This window comes from Candoia aspera, chromosome 1 (assembly GCF_035149785.1).
Source record: "Candoia aspera isolate rCanAsp1 chromosome 1, rCanAsp1.hap2, whole genome shotgun sequence".
Lineage (NCBI taxonomy): Eukaryota > Metazoa > Chordata > Lepidosauria > Squamata > Boidae > Candoia > Candoia aspera.
The window spans coordinates 148,533,482-148,556,391 of record NC_086153.1 but is presented as its reverse complement, the minus strand read 5'-3'; the positions used below and the strand labels follow the sequence as shown (position 1 = coordinate 148,556,391).

At 40.2% G+C, this 22,910-nt stretch overlaps 1 protein-coding gene across 5 annotated transcripts in view; it reads left to right on the top strand.

Moving 5' to 3' along the window:
- The first annotated feature begins 1,791 nt into the window (after nucleotides 1–1,791).
- ATAD2B (ATPase family AAA domain containing 2B) overlaps nucleotides 1,792–22,910 on the top strand; it is an 81,065-nt gene continuing 59,946 nt past the window's right edge. For 3 of the 5 annotated variants that reach the window (XM_063315182.1, XM_063315174.1, XM_063315157.1), the window contains exons 1-4: nucleotides 1,792–2,305; nucleotides 15,639–15,793; nucleotides 19,940–19,986; nucleotides 20,546–20,699. In XM_063315182.1, the coding sequence (XP_063171252.1) occupies nucleotides 2,132–2,305; nucleotides 15,639–15,793; nucleotides 19,940–19,986; nucleotides 20,546–20,699 (530 nt within the window). In that variant the 5' untranslated portion in view covers nucleotides 1,792–2,131. The remainder of the gene's footprint in view (nucleotides 2,306–15,638; nucleotides 15,794–19,939; nucleotides 19,987–20,545; nucleotides 20,700–22,910) is intronic. The other 2 variants (XM_063315190.1, XM_063315166.1) reach the window with 1 other exon arrangement.

Genomic DNA, 22,910 nt, shown 5'->3' with positions numbered 1-22,910 from the left:
CCCAATAGTATTTGCCCCTCCAGCTGTATCTGGTAGGTTGGCTGTCTCCAAATTCCTTTGTTCAGGGAATGCCATCTCCAGGGACCACAGAAGTGAGGCTTCTCAATTGCTGCCCTCCTTCTGTAGAACAATATTCCTCCAGATAACTGGCTGGCCCCTTCCCTCCTGTTCTTTAGGAAGGCCATTAAAATATGATTATTCCATCAGGACTTGGGGGTTGGAATGCTGTAATCTTGCTTTGTCTAGTAGCAGAACGTCTTTTGATTTTTGTTTACATTGATGAATGTTCCTGGTGTAATATTGTGGTTGTGTAATATTGATTTGCTCTCTCTATTGTATTGTTTTCTACCCAATTTACGAAAGTTGGAATGTACACTACTCAGTCATTGAGAGCCTGGGAAAATAATAAAGAACTCCATTCTCTGCCTTTTCTCAGCCTGCTCTCCGAATAACAGTTCTTTGCACAAAGTGTGATGACATCATTCCCAGTGAGAATGGGGAAGGTAAGCCTTCCCCTGAACAGCCACAGTTATGTGTCATTCAAAAGCCTGCTGTTGAGAGCAATCAGCTAATCCCCTAAAGGGAGGGAAGTAGGCCATTCGCCAGCCCTATGAACAAACCCAATACTCTCATTAGACTTGCCTCAAGCAACTTAAAGCAGTTTTCCTAGCAGGCTGACTAAAAATTATGTTGCCTTACTTTGGCTATATTCACCCAAAGCATTAAGCAATGCATGGTTATTGAATAAACCACAATCAGATGGATTAACACAATGTATTAAACCACAAACAAGCACACCATATTTTGGCTTAGCATATTGTATGAACAAATAAGAGCAAGACTTCACATAATTTTAAGATTCAAGAAACTAGCTGAAAGGTAACCTGAGAACCTATCCCTCTCGTTCCCTTATCCCTTAATTGTCACATAATTTTCAGTAGGACTTAGCGCTAGATAAACTTACGCACAGCACAGCTTCATCCTTACTTTAGGGACCTGCGCACAGCTTCATCAGTTTAGAAACCAAGTTAATTTTACTGTGATTGGAATGTAAATTAAAGGGGATAATATACTGGTCCAAATCAATTTAGTGTGCAAATGCATATTTTGTATAAGGTATCGATTTAAGTTAGAAAACAAAATATATTCAACATTTAAAAGGAGATTTATAGGCAAAGTATAAATAGACTGTCCTGAGTAGATTTCTGGGGAGTGCAGCACATTACTTCGGATAAATTAACAAGAAGCACAAACATCGGGATACCCGCTCCGCTACTCTCCAGATGACAATCCTTCCTATGGAAGAATAAATGGAATAAAATATGTAAAGCATTTCCATTACTTACGGATTAAAATATGCTTTTCTAACAAATCCTTTTTACCCGGATTCGGTTAAAGTGATTCGCCACTTTCTCCATTCCAAAGAAAGTAAATACTCAATCACGGTTAGTTACTCTGCTTTCTCAAACCCATTTATTCATCAGTTTCGTTCAGTCACAAGAGGCTCGCTCACTCCTACGCACACAGAAACCTCCAACTTCCCTCACCTGCATCTCTCCCGTCCCGTTTAAAAGAACCATAGAGCACACCATGTGAGAGCGCCACAAGTATTTGCATCACTCATAGCAAACATCAGAGCGGTCCCTACAGACACTTCCGGCCTAAAACTTGACTCGTTTCCCCCTCTAGCTGGCAATGCAAAATATAGAGGACCTTCACCATAGAGATGCTAGAGGCTAGAGAGACACCACTTGGGCCCATAGATAACCCTGGGCTATGACGGCTTTCAATGGTCACCGGAAATTCAGGCTGTATGTCACGCTCTCATCATTTTCCATCTCTATGTTGCCAGGTGTAGGGAGGAGGTGGAAGAAGAGGCGGCCCTATGAGAGGCGGCGGCGGAGCAGCGCCTCGCAGTGGAAGCGGGAGGCTTCGCGGTGACCGAGGAGAGAAAGGGACGAGAGAACGAGTAATGGCGGCCAGTTAGTGTGGGTGGCTGAGCTGAGAGGGAGGAGGAGCGCTCCGCGCCTTCGGGCCCTTGTTCTTGGCTCACCAGCGGCGTAGCTCCCCAAAGCAGAGGCGGTGGAGTCAGCCACAGCGCCGCCCTTCCCGGGGTGGCTGCAGTGAGGCCATGGTGAACACCCGAAAGAGCTCCCAGGCTCAGCGTCTCTCCGGGAAAGCGGCGGCGGCGACGGTCCCGGGGCCCGGCAGCCATTTCATCTCATCCAGGACCCGCTTGTCTAGGACTAGTGCCAAAGCGGCGGCGGCGGCGGCGGCGGCTGGGCAGGATGAGGACTCGGTCCGGGTAAGCCGGGGAGGGGGCGATGAGCCAAGCCGGGACAGCGGGGCCTTTTGTCGGAGAGTCTGGCCGTCCTGGCGGCGGCGGCGAAGACCGGTGGCTCGAGTCATTTGACGGGCGGGGTGGGGGTCGCCGCCGCAGGAGGAGCGGAGAGGGGAAGAGGCGTCTCATTGTCTCCGCGCGCCGTCAAGGTTGGAGTGTCAGCGGACGGCTCGGGAGAGGGCTCCGGCTGAACTCCGAAGTGAGCGGGCGCGCTGGGTGTTTTCCTGGGGCGAGAGTGCTCCCGCTGTGGATGCGGGGCTTGCGAGGCGCCGCGGGGAGGTTGAGGGGGGCTGGGGTCCGACTTGGGGAAGGACGCCTTGGAGTACACTTGTGGTGTGGTGGGAGAAGCGTCGCTTGGCGGCTGGGGATGTTGCAAGAGGGAGACGTGAGCGGCGAGGCGTGCTGCGCTCAGTGGGAAGGAGGGAGGCGGGCTGGGATTGTGAGGGAGGTCATCTGAGGTAGAATAACTTAGAGCTTGTAGCCGAAAAAGAAGCTGGCGGTAGTTGTAAATGGGGACGGGGCGCAGAGTGGTGGTCTGACCCGGGCGAGGAGCGGTGGCGGAGGGGAGATGCTTGCGCAAAAGAGGGGATTGTCTGCGTTTGAACAATTAACAAGACAATGCTAAAGAATATGTGTGGGTTTTCTCTCTCACCCACATTTCTGTGTGTGTCTGTTGTGTCAGGCAGCAGGATGGGGTAGAGCAGAACTCCCCCTCTGGTTGAAACTGGCACTGCATTTAAAAGAAAAACATACAAGTGACTTAAAACTGCACTAACTTTTAACAATTTGTATGAGTTTTTCTAAAGCCTGTTACCTTTGGAGTCTTTTTCAAATACACACACACACACACAAACACTTTTCAGTCTGTATTTGAAATAAATATATAGATTTACAAGTGGATGTGATAATCCAATGTTTCTATTTGATACATTTTAATTGAAATGTGTACATTTCTGGATGCATGTCTCATTTCTTTACCTTGATGAAAAACATAAGTGATTACTTCATGGGCTTTTAAAAATAATAGCTCCTCCCTTTAAGTTTTTCATGTGTATGTTAACAGTGAGAATCATAATACTTCAGTATTATTCACATACTGAATTCATATATTATTTCAATGTTGTAGACCATTGAGAGGATTTAAAAACTTTCCAGTCTTCTTGCCTGATACAATGCAGTGCCAGTGTGTCTGCAGCTCCCACACAGAGCAACAGAGACAACAGTGAGGAACTGTTTGTTGTTGTTGTTGGTTTCCTGGAAAATCTCAAGGTTATCTTGACAATGGTTTTGAAAAACTAGTACCCCAAAAGAACTGTGACTTGTCTGATACATTTGGCTAAAAGCTGTTAAACACTGAAAATATTTCAATTATTTCTAAACTTAAAAAGCATGTATCACATTACATGTGGTATTTCATAATAGAGCAATGAATATTTTGATATTACACCATAGAAGTAAGCATTTGGAACTTAAAAAATAATGGGTCAGCACATTGCTTATTGATTGATCAGCTGATTTTTATTTGTGAAATTTCTAACTACCGAACTCCAAAATGACTCTGGGCAGCTTCACAAAGTTAAAAGAAACAGTATTATATAAAAACACAGCAACCCCATAATATATTTCCACATCACCGCCCACCCCCCATCTTAATGCAAGGTTGAGGGGGAGGAAATTGGGTTTTTAAAGATCACTTGTGTGTGTTCAGATAAGATGAGGATTGTATAAATCTTCAGCAGGATGCTGTTTTAAAGGGCAGGGGCAGAAACAGAGAAGGTCCACTTCTTGGGTCCTGTTAAATAACATTGCTTAATTGATGGGACCCAAAGCTAGCTGACTCTGTTGGAGCAAACAGAACAGGTAGACACTACAGGATATGGACAGTCCCTGAATTAGGTAAGACCTATGCCATTTAGAGCTTTATAGGTGATAATCAGCTCTTTGAATTGCACGTGGAAACCAGGTGGCTAACAGTACAGCTCACATAGCAGGGCGTAGTGAGGCTTGCCTGACTGCTTGTGCTAATGTGGCCTGGATTATCAATAGCCTATGGGTGGTCTTTAAGGGCAGCAACATGTAAAGTGAATTGCAATAATCCACAAGGTGACCAAGGCATGAGTGACTGTGAGGAAGGCCTCCTGGAATGAGAAATTGCTCAGAAATGAGCAATTGGCATACAATTTGAATCTCTGCAAAGGCCTTCCTGGCCGTAGCTACCTCTTGCTCCTTGAGCAGGAACAGAAAGTCCAGGAAGACCCCTAGATTGAGTACCAGTCCTGATTATGGCAGTGCAAACCCTTCAGAACTAAAGGTAGAAAATTCCCAGAACTGGGATTTTCCTACAGCCCTTCTACCTTCTCAGAGTTGAGATTGAGTGTGTACCTCCCCTTCCCTCCCAGGTGTGGGATAAGACTGTGACAGCATTGCTGAGTGGTTCAGGGGGTGATTTGTTCAATGGGTATCATCAGAGTACTGATACCTGACCTCAGATCTTCCCTGATGGCCTTGTGTAGATGTTAAACAGGAGGGACGAGAGCATTGATCTTTGAGGCACCTCACAAATCAGGGGCTGTAGTCTCCCCTTCTGCCAGCCCTAACTAGAACTGGCCACAGAGGAGAACTATGATAACCCTGTGCCCCCATTCCTACTCCTTTCAGCTGGTCCAGAGGCATACCATGGTTGATGGTACTGAGAGCCACTGAGAGATCTAAGAAGCCCAGTATGATTGTACCACCCCCACCCAGGCTCTGCCACAGGTCATCAACAGTCAGTGGAACTAGACCTGAAAAGTAGCCAGATAATCTGTTTCATCCAAATTCCTGTATAGCTGCAATTTGACCACCTATTTAATGACCTTCCCTAAAAAGGGAAGATTGGAAACTGGACCAATATTATCCAGGACGGTTGAGTCCAGCAATCAGTTCTTGAGGAAGGAGTGCATGACTACTTCCTTGTAGGCTGGTGGAACCACTCAGTCTTTCAGAGAAGCTGATACCACAGCATGCACCCAACTGCATATGATCTCCTGAACCACCTTCATGAATCCAGGAGGGGCAAAGACTAACAGCCAGGTTCACAGTTTCAAGGATTCTGTCCATTTCTCAGAAGTTATAGGATTGAACTCCTCCCAGGTAACCAGGAAAGACCATGCCTTTCTCACCTTAACTGGACCTGCCCATTTGGAGTCTAAATCTGAACAACTTTGTCCACTAGATGCCTAGAATATTCTTTACCATGGCCTCATAGATGGTCCTGAGGCTCATTCCTACCATTAGAGACCTATAAAATGTCTGCTGATCAGCTATCAGTGGATGCAGTAACAGCAGAATAATAGCTACATTTTGCCACCCTTATTGCCATGACGCAATCCTTAATGTGGACTCTTAGATGTGGTTGGTCAGATTCAGTCTTCATTTTCTCCAACAGCAGTCTAGGCATCTGCTCTGACATTTACTCTCCCAAAGTTTCTTGGAGAACCAAATAGATCCCTGGGATTAATGTGCAGTGAGAGGCTGCATTGGTGCGATCCAGTACTAGGCCCTTGTCACCTGCCCATTCTGAACAGCAACTAAGGCCTCACCTGAATAACTCAGCAGATCCTCTGGCAAACCCCTGAGTGCCCTCTCAAACTGCTCTGGATTCATTAGGTGCAGTAAACCAAAAGGCAATCCAAGAGTGATTTGACCGTGGCGGAGGACTGATAGTAATGTCCTCTACTTTCAGATCATGTTGTAACTACCCCAAGGCAAAAAACATAATGCCTAATATGTGACTTATGGTATGCATCAGACCCTTAATTATTTGAGACACGTCCATCTTTGTGATGGGTCAGATTAAAATCCCCAAGGACTCACAGCCTTGGAGAGTCAACAGCTGACTGGCAATATAATCCAGCAGCTCAGGCAGGGATGTTGCTGCACAGCCGGGAGGCTGATCTAGCTGTTCTCTAGCCAACAGGGCAGTTGTGACTTCTGTATATTGACAAATAGAGGGAGATACAGCGGCAACCTGAAGGTGGGCCACTCTTGGGGTTAGCAAGTGAAAATAGGTATAAGGTCTTACATAACAGGTATAAGGTCTTACATTCAGATATCTGAAGCACAGAGCCCAATAGTTGTCAAAGCTTCATGGATGACAACTCCCATCCCTCCCTCCTGCCCTGGGGTTGCAGCTGATGCCAAACATGAAACCCAGGTGTGCCTATCTTTGAGAAGAGACCCCTTCCCCAGCATACCCAGGTCTCAGCTGTACAAGCCAGATTGGCTGACTCCACTATGATTAAGTCATGGTTGAGGATTTATTACACACTTACTTGACATTTAATAGCAGCAGCCAAAGACCAGGGCCACCAAGAATCTAACGATCTAGCCTTAGGGATGAACACTGATGGCTGGCATGCGGGAACAATCTCAGCTATTGAACTTGCTAACCCCAAGAGTGGCCCACCTTCAGGTTGCCGCTGTATCTCCCTCTATTTGTCAATATACAGAAGTCACAACTGCCCTTATCTACCCCCATTTCAGCCTCCACACCAACCCACCTTCATCTTCCCAGGCCTTGGCTCTCATCCAACCCACTTCCATATCCTCTTCGACATACCCCCTCTAAGCCACAGCCATCCCCAGTTGCTCTTTCCCCTTCCACTAAGCAAAAAGAAGACCTAGCAAAGGGGGACCTCAGTCATATTCCTCTCAAACCATCCTCCTCCTCTTTACAAATCCCCCAGTCCCCTAGTCCAGTCTGGCATGGGCTGAGATCAGAACTATGCCATGTGGCAAGCAGTCAGTTGATTTACGTAACAGATGAAAAGATTCCAGTGGAGGTATCACATTGGGCCCAGGACTAGGCCAGATGCTGAAGAACCATGTAGCCACAGGACCTGAACCAGTATTACATTGTCTCCTAGCCTGGCCCCAATCGTATTGACATCCATTCAGCATGTCGTGGTCCAGGTTGTAATCTTCCAACAGAAAGCTCAAAGACCCCGACCAGAGATGGTATGGTTGTCACTGCCACCACTGTTCCACCTGGTCCAGCACATCTCTGGTGATAAGAAAACTCTGTAGTCTTCCACCATCTCCAACAAACACTGTTGCCACCTAGGCAGCCAGACCTAACTCATTAATACTTGTAGGGTTAACACAGGCCAGAGTTAAACAATCTATGCATCCCTAGTAGTAAGAATTTTGAGCTTCTTTTTAATCTGTGAGAAATAGCTTATCTAGCTTATGTGTTTTGCAAATCAGATCATTTTTTTATAATTTCTTCTGTGATAACTCCATTGAGGTGAGTGGCCATGTGCCTTCATGGATATTGTTATTTCTGCTATAAGGTTTACTGTATATCAATTTATTGTTTGAGTTGTTTATTTTACGTAAACAACAGAGGGGTATTGCTGATTGATGATGGCCTAACATTGGAAGATGAGCAAGTACATGAACCCCAGAAATTATGAAGGATATTATTAGGTCCTGTGATAGTGTTATTAGAATATATGAAGGAACATATATGGCATCTCATCTGCCTAAGGTTTTTTTACATCTGTATTTTGGTTTTTATACTGTACATCTGTATTTCCTAGTATGTGTTGCTCCTGATAAGTGGCTGTTTTCAGTTAGGCAGGCTTTTACTCAAAGGGAAGTGCCATTATTCAGAATGGACTGTAGATCACTGATGGTTAGAGTGATTTTAGAGGGAATTGTAAGTGACAGCAGTTGCTGTGGTGCTTTTTCATCTGAGTCTGTTTCATAATTTAGTTCTCAGTGGTCCTTGTGATCAGGTTATTTTCCACCAGGCAAAAAACATTCTCCCTCCAGAAATGCATGTAGTATGCCTTGTGGCACTTAAGATTTGATATACAGTATTGTAAGTGATATGCTAGCTTATACTGTAGAAATGAGATCTCTTTATTAGCTGAATTTAAAATTAACTGCAGTTTTATGAGGTACATGAAATACTAAGGTATTCTGTATATGCATATCATATTTTGGCAAGAAGAGGAGAAGTATAACAATAGGCAAATCTATTCAGATGTAGTCCCAGCTGAGTTCACCGAGGATTACTCCCAGTTAGATAAATTGTATAGTCTGTTTTTTTTAAAACTAAAGATAACTGTTGAAGTCACATTTGAAAATAGTTTTTATCTTAAAGCATGGATGCACACTCCATGGCCTTTAGCCCTTTTTTTTGTATTACCCAGCTCCCTCACCAGCCTGTGCCAATTATCAATACATTTAAGATAGTGATTTTAAGATTTGATAATTTAGGAGACAGTGGATAAAAGGGGAACAATTTATGAAAAAAATAAGTGAGATTTATGCTTTTAAAAAAATCTTGCTTGCCTACTTACTCTGTTGACAAGGTGCAGTTTTTCTTCAACCAATTACAGCTATGCAGCTTTCAACCTAAAAAACGTATGTACCCATGCTGCAAAGTGTCAGATAAGTTTTGAAGAAATCCCACAGTAACCTGCTTTGTTTCACAAAGTCATTCCGTTTATAAGTAAGAAAGTATATCTTTTGTTATCCAGGATGAAGACATAAATTGTTTTTAAAAAATTGTAATAATATAATGGTGTTTTGTAAATGATTGCTTCCTGGAGAATTAGAGATCCTTAGTACCGCTGAAAAAATCGTACGTGCAGTCTCGCTTGTACGTGTTCCTTTCAAGATACAAAGCTTCCAGAAGATCTTGGTTTAAAAGTATCAAAGCACTTTCCAGTGTAAATTTTAAATGAAGTTATAGATTTATTTCCAGGCATCTCTTGGGAAGTTAAGGGATTTTGAAAAGGGGGCTGGTTATATAAATTACTGGAGCCACAACTCTTCAGTGGCTAATCTCACAACATTGTAAGCAATAAGTTTATGTGCTTTTTCAGCTTTCTCTCCAGTCTCCTCTCCTCTCCTCTCTTCTCACTTGTCCAGTCATCTTTCTTTTCTCATCCTGCTAGCTTTAGAATTCTTGATGTCTTCAATAGACTGCTGTATTTCCAGTCTCCCCAGGTTACTCCCCTCCCTCCCTTCCCAGTTTATAGTTAGTTGCTCTGCAATTATCACTGTCTTCTCTTGAAAAATGCTTTGGAACCAAGTGAGTGTTTGAGGCATTCTGGGCAAAGGAAAAGAAGAGGACAGGTAGCTGCAGGGTGAAACTCTGAAACTTGCCAGCTGTGCAAGTTTTTTTCCTCTCCATGTTTGTAATTAAAACGTGTTCCAGTGCGAAAGGCTTTATGGTTAAGAATCCACAATTTGGGAGTATCTGCTTCACACTGTGACCCCTATATTAATGTAGGTTTGTATAGAGCAAACACTGTTTTGCTTTGATTAGTTTGACAGTGATTTTATTTAGGTTAATTTACATATGTTGCAGATTGAACTATTTATGTTTTGTGCAATACTGTTGACAGAATTTGTATTCATTTAATGAAAATATTGTTCCATATTTTCTCAGTTTTTATCTCATTTAAACCCTTTGTCAACTTTGGTCTTTTGAAAATATGATAAGTGAGCATCTGAATAGAAATTGTAGATAAATGCACTCACAGAGCTACAATTTTGAGAATACTTTTGGAAGAACCCACATCTATATACTACTAAAACTCTCCTGTTTGTCTGTGTGTAATCTTTAAATGGGTGAAATGGTACATGGAAGGCAACAATTTTTGAACCAAGGTACCTCAAATGGGCTAACTTATAGAATGCGTCCAAAATCCAGGACCCCTGACTCCTGTGGAACAGAAATTTGGCAAATTTTATAAAACATTTTATGATATAAAAATTATCATAAAACATTTTATGACATAATACAAAATGTCATAAAACATTTTCTGTGGTCAACTCCTGATATTTGACTGTGCTAAACATTTCAATATGAATGACATGGGCTTTTTTCAAGGCAGATACATCTCTGAATATCTCCCTGAATTTTAAAGAACTTTTCCAGTGAAGGCAGTACATTAGAAGCTCTGCCACTGTTGAAGGCATTGAGGAATCTGGTAAGGAAATATCTCTGAAACGATGACCCAACAGATCATTGGTTGTCTAGTAAGTTCTAATAATAATGTAAATTTATTTATTCATTTATTATTTTATTAGATTTAGGTGCCACTAGACTCCAAAACAACTCTAAGCAGCTCACAATATCAAACAAACAACAAAATTTAAAACACAGTGCAAGAAAATAAGCAAGATAGCATCGGTCCAACCAATATGCTACATATACAGAAAGTCATCTAACAAAGGGGGGCCCCATGCACCCTACCTGAAGGCCTGGGAAAATGGCCATGTTTTCAAGGCCTTCTGGAACAGCATCAGGGTGAGAGCCACATGGATCTCTGGAGGGATCTTGTTCCAAAGGGCAGGCATTGCGATACAGAAGGTATGCTTCTTGGATACTGATAGATGGCATTGTTTAAATCAAGGGAACCTGGAATGTGCCAACTCTGCCAGATCTTACTGGATGGGCAGAAACCATGGGAGAAAGGCAGTCCCTTAAATAACCTAATCCTGTGCCATATAGCAGCCTTTCTCAACCTTTTGACCCTGGAGGAACCCTTGAAATATTTTCAGGCCTTGAGGAACCCCTGCATATTCAGGCTCAAAGATAGGCCAGAAGTTACAAAATGATTATATTTGTTTCATGCGTATGCCTATATACATGCATGAACAGTGTTCTTAAACAAAAAATAAAGACTGAAACTTACCTCTTTAATGTGAAGTTGCCCGAATTTGAAATAATTTTTAAAATAAATTGTGATCTCCCAGGGAACCCCTAGTGACCTCTCATGGAACCCTAGGGGTCCATAGAAGCCTGGTTGAGAAACCCTGCTGTATAGGATTTTCTAGGTGATAACCAGCACATTGAATTACACCCAGAACAACACCACCAACCAATGAAGCTTGAAAAGCAAGAGGTGTCACATTTGCATTCCAAGGCGCACACATCACTGCCTGTGCTGTTGCATTCTGGACCAGTTGAAGCTTCTGAAAGATCTTCAAGGGTAGTTCAGCATAGAGCATATTGCAGTAGTTGAGCTGTGAGATGACTAGGGCATGAGTGACTGTCTGAAGGGCTTCCTGATCCAGGAAGAGGTAGAACTGGTACATAAGATGAAACTGCAAAAATCTTTCTGGCCATAGCTACCACCTGCTCTTTGAGGAGGAGCTGTGAGTTGAAGAAGATCCCCAGATTGTGCACCAGTCTTGAACAGGAAAGTGCAACCCCATCCAAGATTAAACATGGAAAATCTTCAGATAATGGGAGGTGCTAATATCCACAACCACTCAGTCTTGGCAGAATTAAGTCAAAGTCGGTTTCTCCCCATCCAGACCACATAGGCTCCAGGCACTAGGATGGGACCTCAAAGCATCACTTGGCTGGCTTGGTGTCCTAACAGTGAGACACACGCTGAGATGAGTAGTACTCTGTTTATTACTGCTACATAAACAGAATCCTAACAAACTGAATAAGCGTGGGAAAAACCCAGACATATACACCCCAAAGGCTAAGGCGGGCCTGATCTGTGTCTCTTTGAATGGCTGCTTAATTCCTCAGTACTACGCATGCGCTTTACAGCCTGGATGGGAGCCCCCTGCTCGCCATCCTTACTCATGACACTTGGGGTTGAGAGATGTAACTGAGTATCATCAGCATTTTGATGAAACCAAACCCCAGACTGGCAGATGGTCTCACCCAGTGATTACGTGTAGATGCTAAGCAGTAAGGGAGAGAGTATGGAACCCTGTGGCACCCCATAAAGAGGTTGGGGGAGCAATCTCTGCCCTCCTGTCAATGCCAACTGAACCTGACATGAAGGAAGGAAAAGAACCACAATGAAATGGAGCCTCCAATTCCCAGCCTCTGCATCCAGTCCCAGATACAGGTAGTCCTTGTTTAGCAGCTGCCTTGTTTAGCAACCGTTTGCAGTTACTACAGTGATGAAAAAGTAATTTTATGATCAATCCTCACATTTTCGACCTTTGCAGGTCTGTAAAGCAAAGGAAAGCTGAAGTAAGATCATAAACATAGTTGTGTTTTCACTTAGCGACTGTTTCACTTAATGACCAAGTTGCTAGCCCCAATTGTTGTTGCTAAATGAGGACTACCTGTACTCTCAAGAGCTGCTGAGAACTGAAGGAGCACAAGGATGGATGTGCCACCATCCCCATCCTGGCTTTGCCAAAGGTTATCAACATGTGCGACCAGTGCTATGGCTGTACTGTATTCCGGTCTGAAAATATTTAAGATATGTAACATAGATATAACCTATTAAAAATAACATCTGAAATAATATTCAGAACTGAGCATCAAGACAGATGATAATTGTGAGATACATGAATGGTGTTAAATTGGAGAAGGTTGATATGGTACTGTAGCTAATTCAGTCTAAATCAGGGATTAGCCTAATGATGTCATTCCATTGTACCGAGATGGGGGTAGGGAGACAGTGTTCCTCTGGCAGAAGATATATTTTCTTTTACCAAAGTTGCTCTGGAAGACCGGTAAATCCTGGGGGATAATCCTGGTGGTGGTTAGTGCCTTGAAGACCCCCATGAATTGAATTACATGAATTTAATTAAGAACTTTTTAACATCCTCATCTTGGATTTTATATTTATATTTGTATCTATACTGTTATTTAAGAATACTGTTTTTATTGTATTTTAATTTGTATTTATTTTAGTTTTATTGTAAACCATCCAGAATCACTTTCAAGTGAGATGGGTGGTGATGAAATTTGAAATATAAATATAAATAAATAAATAACTCTTCTGAAGTAGATTTGGGAATCATGCAGGGCTCTGGAGGGAGGGGGGAAAATACATTCTGCTGGCAGATGAGCCCATCTTGTTGAATGTTGCCCAAGGTTATTTCTGTGTAAAAAATGTATAGAGGATTGGTTGAGAAACCCTGATTTAGAGTAACCACATAGGGTAAAAGGCGGTGGTTTACTAGTAAACCTTGATGCAGAAATGTATGTTCTTCCTCTTCAATCATTTCCCAAGTGCCTTCAAAATGTTCTACAAAGGGAGCAGATTTTTAAAGTCTAAGGTAACGGCTATACAGTAGGGGCAAGAGGAAACACCTTTTTTCCAAGGAGATTTTGTGAAGATTTCCCCTTCCCTCCGTCTTTGCAAGCATAGCTCTACATTTACCAGGGCTGTCTAGCCCTCTGAGTCATGTTTTCAGGGGCTGGGTTGTGGTGAGAATGAAAAGCCAGCATCTTCAAGTCTTACTCAGAAAAAATTAAAACTATACCTACTTGACCTGGGTAAAATTATTTTATGTGCCCTTGGTTTTTGTGTTGCTGCCTTAGACGCTGTAGGTTTTGTGCTATAACAGCACCAAAACAAGTTCAAACCTTTCAGTTCTTACTTAAATTGCATTTGACAATTTTACACCCAGCCTCTCCCAGTTCATTTTGTGGAGCCTTTAGAAGATGAATGATAAGTGTTGATAAGTAGCTGTCTACTAAGCAGTCCTGAAATAGTCACTGGAAATAAACAAGAAATATCTCTTGAAGTTATTGGAATTTTTTTTTAATGTGTGTTGTATCTCACTGTTATTGGTGTTAATTACACTACACAGAGAATTGCTAATTGCTTAATGACTTCAGGCAATGATGCTGCAACGTTTTTGCCTTGTCTGCTTTATCTAGTTAAGCTCCCCCACACCACTGAAACAGGTTTCAAACCAGTTGTGTAGCTTCAGTTTCTACTTAGAATAGAATTACTCAGAATGTTTACAAGATTGAATTTCATCATTTGTGTATGTCGTTAAAAGTATAGGCACACCTTTATGTAGTTCAAGCCATTTGTATAAACCTGAGTGTGGCTTGGCTATTGACTATATATAATAGTTTATATAGTAGTTTTTCCTCCAGAGCTCTAGGTTCCTTACCTTATGGAATACATCTGGAATTTCTGAATGTAGTATAGTAACGAGGGTTGTATGGAGTGGTACAAATATACTGCATAAATTGTTGAAAAAAATAATGCAGGAATATTTGTTTTATGCATATTTTGCACTGTCCCATATAGTTTTATTTACTGTGTTACATTCAGAAACATTCTGTGTGCTTCAGAGGCTCTGTGACCGTGTTTCTGTAAATGGGGTGGAGAAATGGCTTTGATCAGCTCCCTCCACTTGTCTTGTGGGTTGGGTGATATCAAGGGTGTGGAGCATAATGGAGAGAAGCCTTGCTCCCTGGTATAATCATTTCCTGTTCCTGAAATATGGGGGGAAAGGTCTCTGAATAGGACAGGGCAGGGACCCCTGACTCTGTTTGTGTTTGCATGGAACAGTTTCGTTAGTGTGAGACTTTCTCAGAGGGGCAGGAACTGCACCGGCCAAACTGTTCAGAGTTGTCCTGTGCATTCTGCTCATAGAGGAAAATAAGAAGGCAGTCCGCCTGGAACATTTGTTTATCACCTGCCAATCCCTCAGCTGGGTATCTGATTTTCTGGGGGAGAGCCCCTTCTCTATAGAGGTATGGGACTTGGAAAGAGAGGGTAATGTATGTGTGTTTTAGAATACATGGCATCATCTTTTGCAATATTGTACTTTAATGCCAAATATGTAGTGCTAACATCATAAAACTCCATATAGGAAACATTTCCTGAAATTAATTGCAGTAATTTAAATTCTATTGGCTTAGTGTGATCATTCTGAATTTTAGTATTCTTTACATCATTCTTTAATTCATTTTAATTGTTCATCTGAGCTACTCTTTTAAATTGTTTTTCATTTTTGTGTGTGTATGGGTGGCTTTTCATAATAATGAAAAATATTTATTTTTAATATAGCTATTTGGAACAGCTTACAGTGGAAATCAGATTGGCCCCCTCACTGATTGCATTAAGAAAATGTAAAAAAACGGGCTCTTTCATAGTGCATTTATAATGCAGAATTAGCCATTTATGCATATATTGATTCAACATGATGGTGTATGCTATGGGTCCATTATGTTTGATTGATATTAGACATTTTAAAATTAGGTTACTGTTGATATTTTAGTAATTTTCTATATATCTTGTAAACCACTAAGAAATGCATTTGATTGTTGTGGGATATAAATACAAAGCAAACAAGCTCAAATCTGATTTAATACCTGGAAATTCATACAGCAAATTCCTCAATTTCTCTCATACTTTCTTTCTAGAATTAGACTTACAGTTTTCAGCTTAGGGTGGTTGACATTCAGTTATCTGAACAAGAATCAATTTTTCTCTCCTGAGTTGGAGAATATTTATCTTGGACAATGGCATGAATGAGACTATCAACTGTTTGCTTTTTTCTCTAGAGAGATGATGGTAGTGATGGTAGTTTGAGTGATAGTCACATATCTCCTCCCGCCAAACGTACCTTGAAACATGCTGATTCTGTATGCAAAGACAAATCAAAATCTCGCAATACTGGACAGCGAGAGGAATGGAGTGTCTCAACTGGTCAGTCCCGGTAAGCATATTAAAGTTATGTATATACGGTATATGTATATATTTTAAAGACAGTTTTAATCATTTTCTTAAAACAGCTTAAATTATTGACTAATGCTGAATCTTTACTGTCTGTAATGAAATGTTTCTGCTGCTTAAAGTAGTCTCCTTATATCAGATTCCACTCTAGCCTATGTACTAAAACCTATTCTGTGCTGCAGGGAAAGGAAAAACTAAACTTGGGATGCTCTTTTCTCACTCCCAGCCCATCTTCCTTATAATGTGTAATTCTTCCTTAGTAACTGATTTTAACCAGATATTCTGACTTCATGCATAAGTGCATGAGGTACAACTTGTTCCTTCTCCCTCCCTTCTCCCCCCCCCACTTTATTTCAGATGACAAATTTTGTTTGTGGGAAAGAAAAAGAGCAACTCCATCTGTTGCTTACATTAAAACATCTGGAATTCCTTGTGATCCCAGTGCAGTTTTGTCTGTTCCATGCATACAGTATTATGTTAATAAGTTTAACTAGTTCCATGCTTTCTTCAGCAATAGAAAGCATTAGCCATGTTTGTTTCTGCTACAGATTAATAGCTTTGTTTTGCTATTAATCCCAAATTGTATTTGTGAGATTGCTCCCTAACAATTACACAGCTTAACCAATTTGACACAGGCAACTTAGATTTTGGAGATGACTTGGCTAAACATTATTTATGATTCTTTTCAACATGTGTTCACTTGTTCTGCAACAAAGATAACAAAAGTTACTTTAGAGTTGATAGAGGTAGTATATAATTTTTTTAAATTATTCTATTATATTAAGTATCTGGAACTGCATAAATAAATGCTAATGCTTCTGATTCTCCACCATTAAAACTGCAATGGGACTTAATTCCTACCTCAAGATGACCATCATGCCTAATGATGAGATAGAATAATGATGAGATAGAATAGAGCCAATTTGGTCTAGTGGTTAAGGTGCTAGACTAGAAACCAGAAATCTGTGAATTCTAGTCCTGCCTTAGCCATGAAAGCTGGCTGGATGATCTTGGGCCAGTCACTCTCTCTCAGCCCAACTCACAGGGTTGCTGTTGTGGGGAAAATAGGAGGAGGAAGGAGTATGAGGTATGTTCGCTGCCTTGAGTTATTTATAAAAATAATAAAGGCGGGATAAAAATTAAGTAAATAAAATTAAAATAAATAAAATAATGGAATTTTCACTACTTATGAGCATTTTAAACATGAATTGTGTGAAATCAGAAATGACAGGCTCATAGATTTTTTTTTAAATGGCACTAAGTACTGTTACTTATCTTGATAAATAACTTTCCATGTTGTTCATGCTAATTAGAGCCAATATCTAAACATACTTCTGTTTTGTTCTTCCATTGCTGAGAGGAGCAGTTTGAAATGATGGTGGTGGTGGTGGTGATGTATGACCTCCCCCCAAGAAAGAAACAAGAGAAAATCTAGTTTACACATATATATATATATATAAAATCTTTTTTTTAAAAAACAGCATTCATGTGTTTTAGGCAAGCATTCTACAACTGTACGTTTAAAAATATAACTAATACTTAATCTCTGGAAAGGAAAAATTAAGAGCTCTTATTTCTGTGGTGAGTTCTAAATCCTGTATCTTTTCCAAATTTGTTTATATATATTTTTGAAGAGGCATATTGTGTGTGTGTGTGTGTTTCCTTATTTCTCTAGCAAGAATACTCAGAGATGACATGTTGACTTCCCTTTCTCTGCTATTTTGATTGCAGCAATACTAGTAGTGGTAACATCAGCTCAAAACTAGCGTTCATCTGCAGTATTGGGCGTGGGGGCTAAACTGGGAAGAGGATACAGGAAGTCGTGCAAGCTTTGGCACTGACATCTCTGTTTATCCTTTGGTGTTGGATTTAATGTAAAAATTATGCATGTGGGAACCCTGAGAAGGCAAAATTCCTAATCATGGTAGGGCCATAAGTGCATTCACCTGAATGTTTTTGCAGACATCTTTCATAGCTTTGCAAATTAAAAGCACAAAGATTTCTTCAGTATGGCTGGAATTATTACAGCATTGTGATGGGACTTACATATACATCCAATGGTGTGCTGAAGCTGGCTTGTATTGCCTTACGAGAGCCCATTGTTAAATTTTCTGGAATTTTGCGAGCCAGTTGACAACAGAGCCGAGCTGCTATGCCTAGCATGCCAGTCAGCTGTTTGGCAGCTATTGGTGTGGCAAGGTGGTGACAATGAAGTCAGCAGAGCCAGTTGTTATACGTTTACCAGCACACCATTGCATACATCTATATCCCCTTTTCAGTTTGACCTCTTAGATAGTATAGAAAGTAAATCTATATAGGGTTAAAGAAGTAACAAGTTCTTTCTGCAATAATTATATGTTGCATTTTGTAGGAGTGGCTAAAGAATAGTAAAATGAGAAAAGGTGTTGATTATTATATTGCAATTTTCCATTTCATAATCAGTACAGTAGATACTAAACTCATATATTGTTCTATTTGTAACATTATAGTTCTACTTGTAATGCTAGATTTTTATAGCAGCTTCCATGTACCTGATGTCAGTATTTCTTCCAACATAAGTCTAAAGCAAGCCCGTTATTGGATATGTGCATAATGGAAAAAAATGTTCTGAGTTTGGAATAAAACCCTAACCCATTTAAAATGTTTCATTGGAATGTTTCTTTTATTCGATCATTGAATGGAATAAACTTTGAAACTTCTTGAATGTTTCAGTAGAAAATCAAAATAAGCCTCTTACTCCCTTATTTTTTGCCCTAGAACCATTAAAGTAGGTTCTTAGATTGGGTGGTAGGTAAACTCACAATAGGTTGTCCATTATGAGTTTACCTACCACCCAATCTAAAGGAAAATTGACTAAGGGAATAATTTTAATTAAACAAAAAATTCCCATAGCAAGTAAAGAAACAGAAGCATGCCTTTTGCAGCTAGTACCTGAGTGAAATATACTTCTCTAACTATTGGCTTGAGGCTTCTTTTTCATGCATATAATTCACCAGTGCATTCTTGAAATCTCCCTGGCTTGTAGGAATTTTTTAAAATAATTGTGGGAGGTCAAAATACTTGAAACAATGTGGAACAAAATACCTCATTTTGCTCGAGCTTAAGACAAAATTCTAGAATAAGGATTGTTTCATTGACCTTTGGAACTCTGAATGATTTTTGCACCCTATCATTTTATATAACTTTCACTATACTCAAAGTTCAGACCAAGGAAAAGAAATTTAGCTGTTTTTGATGATGCTAAGGATTAAAAATGATATTTTCTATTCTGTATTATGACAGTGAGGTAGGGCCCTACTTCAGTTTGAAAGGTATTCTTGCTTTCTTTTCAAAGAAAAAATATAGACTCTGACAAACTGGAACATATAAACTGACTAATGGAAACTAGTGCAGACTTTGCTTTCACAACAGATATTTTCTTTTCAAATGTTTGCATATTGAAAGCATTTATTACATTAACATACAAATTAAAAACATTGTATTGAGTAGCTCCACATTGTTTTGAAGCATGTTGGTATTATTAGCATAAATAATACTTTCATGAGAATGAACTAAATAACCTATATCTTACTAGCCCATATGCTTAGAAAGATGTGGAAGGTTTTTTGAATGCTAAACTTCATTAAATGAATACCAGATTTAAAGACAAATACCAGAGCTTTCTCACTGATGGCTTTAGACCAGAGGTGGATGACTTGAGCTCCCTAAGCTGCATAGAGCCTCTGAAAGCAGATATGGTTCTAGAGATATTCTAAAAGTTGCCATTAAGTTAACTGTATAATTTAATTTAACTCAAAAGTAAAATAAATTACATTTTTTTTTGGTCTTGGCGTGTCTACCATGTGAATGTAATCCCTTGTGTGGTCCTCTGGCAGGAAAAAAAAAATCATTTCCCTTTCAGCAAATTACTAACTTTGCTCCATTTTCTCATTTGTAGAAGCTGCATAAAAATTGATTAACTGTTTTAAAAGACACAGATGGGTAATAATTAGTTTTTAGATCACTTGTAAGGATGAAATTGTAACAGAATTATGTTCAATGTGTAACAGTTGGGAATAGGAATAATAGAAATATGTGGATTGTAATTTTAATGCAACAAGCTAATTTTCCAAATTAAATTGTTTCTTAGGTTAACTTCTCAATCTGGTGCTACTTTACCAAATGGTCGTAGCTTGTGTAAGTACCTCATAGTTGAATTGCTTATTCTGTTGCTAGACATTTTTACATTTTTGAAGTTCTTTCTGTACCTCTAATTTTTCTTATCTGCGATATTACTGTTTTCAGTGCAAAAAGGAAAGAAAAAAAGCTAGATTCAGTGTTCCATAAGCAGATATCCACTTATGGAAGTGGCCTCATTTTTTCCATTTTCTTGCCCGTGGCCCCATGCTGTCTAATTCTACCTTAGGCTGCGCCCCAAATCCTCCAGAGCAGATTTGGCATGAAGGCTGCAGAGTGACATACATTTATCATTAAAATTGAAATATTTATGATGAAATAATTAGGTATGTCTATGTATGTCTCTCTGTGTGTGAATATTTTACACAATTTTTGTACCTTCCTAATCTTAAGACCCTGGGTAGCTCACATATGTATATACTATTAAAATAACAACAGCAACAATAATAATAATAAACCCAGCTGGTATCACATTGCAGTGGTCCATGCACCCTGTTATAGACATCCTAAGTGATTCTTATTATTTCTCAATATTAATATTATAACTTGAAATTTGCAGCTCTCAAAAGCTGTTCTCTTCGAGGGGAAAAAAAGGGAGATGGTGACCATGCCTGTATAAATGGAGGCAGAGAAATCAGAAAAAGTTGTCGATCTAGAAAAAACAGATTTGAAAGTTTGAATCAGAGTTTACTGTTTGACCAATTGGTAAACAGGTATGTTGGAATACTGCAATAACAATAGTTTCTAATTTCATGATATTGTTAAATTATGTTTGTATATATGTTTATATTTCAGTTTACGAGAGAAACATTTTATGTTACTTACTTATTTAACGAAAGATGTCCTCCTAACTTTAGTATTCGACTTCTGAACTACTTAATTTTTTTTTTAATCTTAGGCTGGCAGAGAAAGATGTGTAATATTATATGGCCTAGGACTTATCAGTGAGCATGCAGGTAAACCTTGCTTACCGACTGCCTTGTGCATTGACTGTTCGAAGTTACGATGGTGCTGAAAAATAACTTTGTGACCAAGGCATGCATTTACGACCTTGGCAGCATCTTTCTCAGTCACATGTTTGCCATTACAGTCAGTCAGTACGCGTTGTCCTGTGCCTGACTTGTTCCCCCCGCCCCCACCAGAGTGGAAGATTGGAGAGTGAGGGATTACAAGAGAGTAAACAGGCACACGATGGGGAATACGCATCAAAAGGAATGCACTGGCACCAGGGAAACATTAATTCCCTTCTTGCTAATTATTCTAGTACTGGGGTGAGCATTCCAAAAGGTTGGGGAGTGGGGAAAAAGGAAAACTGAAGTGAAATTGGAAGCACAGTCACAGTCGTGTGAGTTTCCACGTAGCAACTGCACCACTTAGCAACCAAGTTGCTGGTCCCAATTATGGTCACTAAACAAGGGCTACCTGTATTGACATTTTGTTTTCAGACCAACAAGCTCCAGTTTGGTCTAGTGGTTAAGGCTCCAGGCTAGAGACCAGGAGACTGAGAGTTCTAGTCCCACCTTAGGCATGAAAGCCGGCTGGGTGACCTTGGGCCAGTCCCTCTCTCTCAGCCCAACCCACCTCACAGGGTGGTTGTTGTGGGGAAAATAGGGGGAAGGAGCATTAGGTATATTCCCCACCTTGAGTTATTTATAAAAATAATAAAGGTGGGATAGAAAATAAATAAATAAATAAAAATAAAATAAATAGATGGTAAATACATATTAGTTTCTTTTAGGTATATTAGAGTAAACGGTTTTTGAATTTTTACTTCTCTTAGTAACATCTTCTGCTTGTTACTAACCTCAAAAGTATTATGCTTTAGTTTATTCATTTTATAATTTTAGTGTACTGTAATTGCTGAAGATGTTAGGAGAAGATTTTATGTTGCTTATAACATAAAAAAGCAAAGAAAAATCTTTACAAGTTATGTCATACAGGTAATTGGGACTGGGAACTCCATTGCTAAGTGACACAGTGGTAAGGTACGACATCACATGACTGCACTGCCTCATGATGGCAGTTCTGGCAGTCCCAGTTGCTGTTGTTAGATGACTCCCACATGGTTGCAGCGTCCCATAGTCATGTGATCACCATTTGCAATCCGCTGCTGGCTCCCCATTGACTTTGCTCATCAGAACTGTGACATCGTAATTGCGAGCCAGTTGCCAAGTGCCCAAATTGTGATCAAGTGACCGTGGGGATGCTGCGAGGGCTGCAACTATGAGGACATGTCACAAGTACCCCTTGTTCAGTGCCGTCATAACTTCGAACAGTCGCTGAGTGAGTGGACGTTAAACAAGGACTACCTGATTCTATAAAATCTCAGCCTGTAAAGCAGTGTCCCCAACTTGGCACCCTTAAAATACATTGGGACTGCAATTCCCCAAATCATTAGCTAGCTACAATCTGAAGTATATAAATTAAAACCTATGATAGCTGTGTGTCTATATGTTTGTGGATGATGTGTGTTGAGGAAACAGAGTAACACCAATTTAAAAGTTTGCTTTAAAATCTTACGATATTGCTCTACAATCTCCTGTTTCTTTTTCAAGGGAAATAATTATAGATCTCTTGTAAGTATATGGTCTGATAAATATGTGGAGTAGACATTTAATCTACTCATCTAACCAATTTGAACTTCTGGGAGATTTATTGCACTTATTTTATGTAACCTCTATACTAGGAAATTGAAAATAAATGGATCAGACATTTCAGCCCTGCCCACTTTACTGTCACAGCATCTTAGATGCAAAAATTACATTTTAAAAAAATGAGGTTCCCAGCAGGGGGGAAAAAACCCTACCTATGCAACAAATGACGCCAGAATTGTAAGAATTGAGTTTATTCAGGAACTTTGGGAATAAGTATGGGAATAAGCTTTTGACTCTTATTTTTCTAATTTGCATACAATTTGATTTAGC